This window comes from Trachurus japonicus, chromosome 8 (assembly GCF_045865225.1).
Source record: "Trachurus japonicus isolate A0001 chromosome 8, Traja_1.0".
Lineage (NCBI taxonomy): Eukaryota > Metazoa > Chordata > Actinopteri > Carangiformes > Carangidae > Trachurus > Trachurus japonicus.
The window spans coordinates 11,870,201-11,876,180 of record NC_140914.1 but is presented as its reverse complement, the minus strand read 5'-3'; the positions used below and the strand labels follow the sequence as shown (position 1 = coordinate 11,876,180).

Here is a 5,980-nt window from a genome sequence, read left to right as displayed (position 1 = left end):
AAAAACCTTACATATATAAATAGTATAATACCTTTTTACAGCTCTTGAGGATTTTTGTTGGTCTCGTGGTCTTGTGTGTGTGTTGTTGTTGTTTTTTTTGACAAGTTATCACACATTAAAGGATATCTAGAGACTCCTGACTCGCACACACACTCGCAGAGAGAGAGAGAGGGATAGAGAGAGAGGAGAGAGAGAGAGAGAGGGAGAGAACACACCATTGTCAAATTATGAGCAGAGGGGAAACCTAGAGATTAGATGCAAAGATGTAGTTTCTGTTTAAGCTTTGGCCTAATGAAAGGTGTCGTTTAGAGGCTATATCAGTATGGTTCTGCATTATTATTATTATTATTTATTTTTTTTACCCCCAGGGATTTATTCCATGTCGACATCTTCTTTAGAGTCTGTCTTTGTTTCTGCCGGACTGTCACTGAGGACAGACTCGGGGTGATCGGGGTGGTCCATGGTCTCTAAATACTCTTTTCTGTCTGCATCGACAGGCTTTGTGAGTTGTGGACTGTGTTCGTGGGCGAAAGTCGAATCGCTGCAAATAACCGAGGTCTGAGTACTTTTGCCAGTGGAAAAGGCGGCCCTGGACGGGCTGGTGTGCGGTGAACTGGTCTTGTCCTCTGATCCCACCTGTCCCTTTTGTGTGGCGTCCGCAGAGTCCGGCGAGCTGCTCCTACATCCCGCAGAGCTCGCAGAGACGCTGCAGCGGCCACTGGGCTGGTTTCTCTCCGCCGGGGTGTCACTGTCAGAGTTTGATGCTGCTGCTGCTGCTGATGATGATGCTGATGATGATGATGCTGATGCTGATGCTGCTGTTGTTGTTGATGTAGTCGTCTTCAGAGCAGTTTGAGGAACAATGAATCCAAGCGGCTGTGTGATGGGATAGAGCAGGAAGTGTCCTTTCCCTATCAAAGGCCGTGAGGAGGGTAAGGCCGCGGGGTTGCGCCTCGGTCTGTCCGAAAGGAGGCTCTCTACGCTAAAAGGGTTGAGTTTCTGCAGGCTGGAGGCTCTGGTACTGTTGGAGCACAGGCTGCTGGACCGGTGGCTCATGGCCTCGGCCGAGTCCAGCTCGGATCCGCCACCAGCATCCCGGTCCAAGTGTCTTTGGTTCTGGTTTTGGGTTTGGAGAGGGTGGAGAGGTGTTTGGTCGCTGCTCGACGGCGTTTTGCTTCCCGATCCGACACAGTCAAAAGCCTGGCTGGAGCCGAAGTCACTGTCGGTGACGTGCGACACTCCGCTGTCGCTGTCCGATCCCGGGGTGTGATATAAATCCCCGGCAGCGAGCTTGTTCTGGGACTTGAGCAGCCGCCGCTCCTGCTTCCGCTTCTTCTTCTCCAGCCTGTCCAGCTCTCTCCGGGCGATCTCCTCCGGGTCCATGGGCTCTCCGCTGCACGTGGTGGGGTGGGCGTTGTGAGCAGGTCGACCCGGACCTTTCTTTGTGTTCTCCTTTTTCCTCCACTTGGCTCTGCGGTTCTGAAACCATACCTGCAGAGAGGGAGAGGAAGGGGGAGAGAGAGAGGGAGAGAAACACGTGAAAACATGTGTAATGTGCAGTTCTGTCACTGCGAGGGGAAAATTAATTAGAGCAAAAATTTGTCTGTGTCTTAACTCCATGGTAATTAAATAAATAGAGGTTACATCTTGCTCTGGCTGTTTTGTGTGCAGGCCCTTAATTAGGCCTTTCATTAAAAATCTGTGCATCAGGCAGGAAAAAGTTGGACTGAGGAACAAAAGAAGCGTTGGTTTGACATGATAACTGAACTCTGGGTCAGTTCTGAGAGTTTTTAATAATTATCTCTTTTCCCCAATGCACCTGCACTAAAACTTTGCAAGCTTCCACGTCATCAACAGCTCACAGCCTAATCAAATCAAATACAAAATCATTGGCGCATATTAAACAAGTCTACTTCTCCTTGTTTATGCAGGATTGTCAATAAATGTGAAAAATATTAAATAAATACCCAATATTAATTCTTTATAAAAGTAAATCAAAAATGTAAATATCAAGCGGTATTAAGGGCTTCAATATTTTTCAAAAAAAATGAAAGGGCAATTAAAATTGATTGATTTGACTGACATAAGCCATGGAAGGTCAGACAATACACACATGTGCAGCGAGTCATATCAATTATTTTTAAAAATGATTCCAAGTGTATATAATGACACAAAATTGATCTTTGCTACTTGGAGATTTATTCTACTTTTATATATATATTATAGGCTACAGAAATGTAAAAACAGCCATCACCATGAATAATCAAATAAAAACAAAAGGAACAGAGATACACAAATGAAATGAATATTTACCTGGACCCTCGATTCTATCAAGTCCAATCGGAGAGCCAGAGCCTCCCTCATGAACACGTCCGGATAGTGGCTCTCATTAAAAGCCTTTTCTAATTCCTCCAGCTGCCAACCAGTGAAATTTGTGCGAGTTCTTCGTCTCTTGCAACCAGGGCTATCTTTGTCTGGGTCCACCGAGTCTGACAGCAGGATGAGAATAAATGTAAACAAAAGGAGACATTTTTTTTGTTTCTTGCTAAATTAAACCAATCAATCAATAAATAAACACATTTTAATACAATTTTAACAAGATGGGTTTCGTGTGTGGGGCTGAGCATTTTACAAACTTTAGAGCAGAAAAGGGAGATTGCGTTTGGAAACGTTGTAGTTTATTGTAGCCTATACACACATGCAGCCCTGCAGCCTCTGGTCTGGATGAAGAGGGAATCCTCCTCAGATCTTAACACAAGCATTTACTAGCTCTAGTATTTACTGACTGACAGGGACATTGTTGTTGCTGTTGTTTTTTTGTTTTTTTTTGCTTGGTTGCATCTTTCGTTTTTGCTGATCGAAATGAAGTAGGGAGGCGAACAAAACGCTCTCTGTGCTGTGGCTGTGGCTGTGTGCGAGAGGCTGAGGCTTGGCATGTCCTCTAAAAAAAACAACAACACATACACACTACCGAGAGGAGAACTTGTACCGCAATATCCTGTCTTTGTTTCTGTCTATTTTGTTTGTCTCTGTGCAAGCAGCCAGCCAGCCTTGATGAGAGGTTATTGTGCAGCATATAATGTGGCTTACCTGACAGTTTGTACTGCTGATTATCTCCATTCATCCCGCAGCCCGAAGACAAGAGGGGGTTGGAATTACCCACTGAAGCCGTGCAGGAACCATTAAGTAATCCGTCTATTGAGAAAGGAACCGCGGACGCAGATTGAAGTTGATGCCCGGCTAATTCGTAAACGTGATGGTGGCTCAGATGGTACGGGAAGCCCACCATCCCGCCGAGAGAGCCTCCGAACTGGGCGTGAGGTGCATCCAGTATCCTGCTGTCCATCATCCCGCAGGCAAAAGGAAACGACGTCTGGAGGCCGGTGATGGGAATTTAAAAAGCATGCAGTGAGTGTGGCCAACGAGTAGGGGACATGATGTGAAGGGAGGGATGAGCTGTACTTTATCCACATGAACCTCCCAATAATTAGCCCAGGCTCTGGGAATATGAGACCCAATGAGAAGCGGTAATGGACTCTGACGTCAGAGACGCACTCTGCAAACGCTCCCCGTATCGATTGCTAATTAAAGCTGACATCCACCTCAATAAACAATATCAGAGCTGTCACAACAAGACAGGAGGGCTTTGATAAGAACTACATCGCAACTACACGGGGGACCCACCGGGAGGAAGGGCTCACTGAATCCCGGAAAGGGGAGGCTACAGGCGGATAGGTTAGGCCAGGGGCTCCGGGACTTTTTTGTGCACAGGAAGACCAGCAAGCAGCTGAATATTAGACAGATTACATACTAAATTCACCACATTTATCAATTTTTATTTTTATTTATTATTAATAATTTTTTTTATTGTGTTTTCTTATTTAACCTATGCACATTTGGATATTGTTAAATCTATAAGGGCTGGCAGAAAAAAGTGAAAGCTGATTTATTTCTTTTTTCTTTTTTGAAATCTGTAAAAAAAAGAAAGAAAGGATATTAAAACTGATTGTTGAAATAAAATATTCCTCTCCCCAGGGATGTTTTCGACCCTCTGTGGGCTGTGCGACCCTTCCACGTCCCTCAGCCCCACTTTGGGAACCACCGAGTTAAGATAACACCCCTACTACCCCCCTACCCTCGCCCCCCCAAACCCACACCCACCCCTCCCTCTCTCTTTCCACTCCCATGTTAGTTATGGATCATGATTTAAATACATTAAACCTTTACAATCAGACAGGTTCACGCGCAGGGGCGTAAAACAAATAGGGTGAGTGCTGAAATATGGCTGTTTGAGGGGGAGCTGAGACACCGCTGAAGGCACAAAGCGAGAGTGAAACTATAATATTTTACTGTTACAAGGCGAAAGCTTCAGTTACGAGCAGCGCTACGTTATGAGCAAAATATATGACCAAATAAAGGGAGGTTGCAACTACTATGTAGACTGAGACACAATACAAGAGGAGAGGATGAAATAACAAAAAGAAAAAGAAAAAAAAAGTAACACTCTCATATATAGTGCATTAGAGGCATTCACAACATTTCCTGTCAGGAAACCAAATTGGAAAGCTCCTCCACTTGTGCAACCCCATGCACTCAATATGTGACTCGCCTAAATCCTATCTGCTCATTAAGGTTTTCAAATAATTAATTCGACTTTATTTATCCCAAGTCTGGCGCTGTCATAATGTTAATCAGAGTTGAAATTTCGCACCCCACTCACTCCCTGACCCTTGGCACCCGGATTGGCATGTTGTAATAACCTGAATCTCTCAACAGAAGCTGCGATAATTGTTACCCTATTAGCATGCAAATTGTTTAATTAATATTATTATGAGGAAGTATATAATCCGCTCGTCACTTGACCCCCAAGCCCAAATAACAACCCTCTGTATTTCAATGTGTAGCCCTACATTTTAATGAACTCCTCAGAAATGATCTCGCCTATTTATCCATCTTCCTTTTTAGCAGTCTCGTCTTTGAAGCCCCCCCCACCCACCACCACCCCACCGACCCCCCCACCACCCTCTGTATTCCCTCCTTCTCTCTCTCTCTCTCTCTCTCTGTATTTTAACTTTAATTCTAACGCACACGGACAAGATCTTATGAATAATTCCTCCCCATTCATTTTCTTTTTTGAACATCTAAAATTCAATAATTGCTTTTCGTCAATTCCAAGCATATATATAAGACTGCCCCCCCCACACACACCCCCAACTCGGGCACACGCGCACACACACATACACACACACACACACACACACACACACACACATGCAGGAGCTCAATGAAAAGCAGCCCTTGACACAGTCTCCAGAGACATTGCATTTAAATCCGTTTTTCTACAAGCGGGTGACATTGTCAGATTCTAGCTTTAATTAACCCGATAATAAGGCGAACAAGGCCAGCATTCAGTCGCGCTGTTGCCCTGCCTTGTTACCTTCTTTATAACTGGCCCTTCTGGCAGCTGTTCAGAGGGGGAAAGTCATAATAAATATATATATACACACACTTTCCCCCTCATTCAGAGTCTTTGCAGCAGGACGCATGGTCTTTATTGCGTTTATGTTGTGTGTGAATCGATAAGAGTACGGGGGCCTATGGACTAATTGATTAACTTTCCATCTATAAACGAGAGAAATTCCAGGGCAAATAAATGGTGGAGGGCGCTGACAGATGCACACACACCTCAAAACATCTCACTATCCTTTACAGAAAAGAAGTGCATTTGATGTCTCTTAAAAAGAGGATACAAGAACTTCCTTCTTTCAATATAAACGCCAAAAGTGTACACATCTGTAGAGTTTCATAACTGTTTCATGTTAAAACAACTTGTCCTTTCTAAAACAACTGCCTATGAGTTAAATATTCATTCTTTATAACTTTATCATGTGGCATATGACTGTTTTTAAAGCTCCAGTGACCCATCACCTCAAAGTCAGTTTACAAGATAAACCAGCCTGTTCCTCTATCACCGTTAACA

At 44.2% G+C, this 5,980-nt stretch overlaps 1 protein-coding gene across 1 annotated transcript; it reads right to left on the bottom strand.

Moving 5' to 3' along the window:
* Positions 1 to 342: 342 nt before the first annotated feature.
* Positions 343 to 3,484, bottom strand: uncx (UNC homeobox). Its single transcript, XM_085783842.1, has 3 exons — positions 3,091 to 3,484; positions 2,314 to 2,489; positions 343 to 1,491 (listed from the first exon to the last, which is right to left on the bottom strand). The coding sequence occupies exons 1-3, from the start codon at positions 3,347 to 3,349 to the stop codon at positions 373 to 375; spliced, it is 1,554 nt and encodes a 517-aa protein (XP_085639968.1). The 5' UTR covers positions 3,350 to 3,484; the 3' UTR covers positions 343 to 372.
* Between the last annotated feature and the right edge of the window lie 2,496 nt (positions 3,485 to 5,980).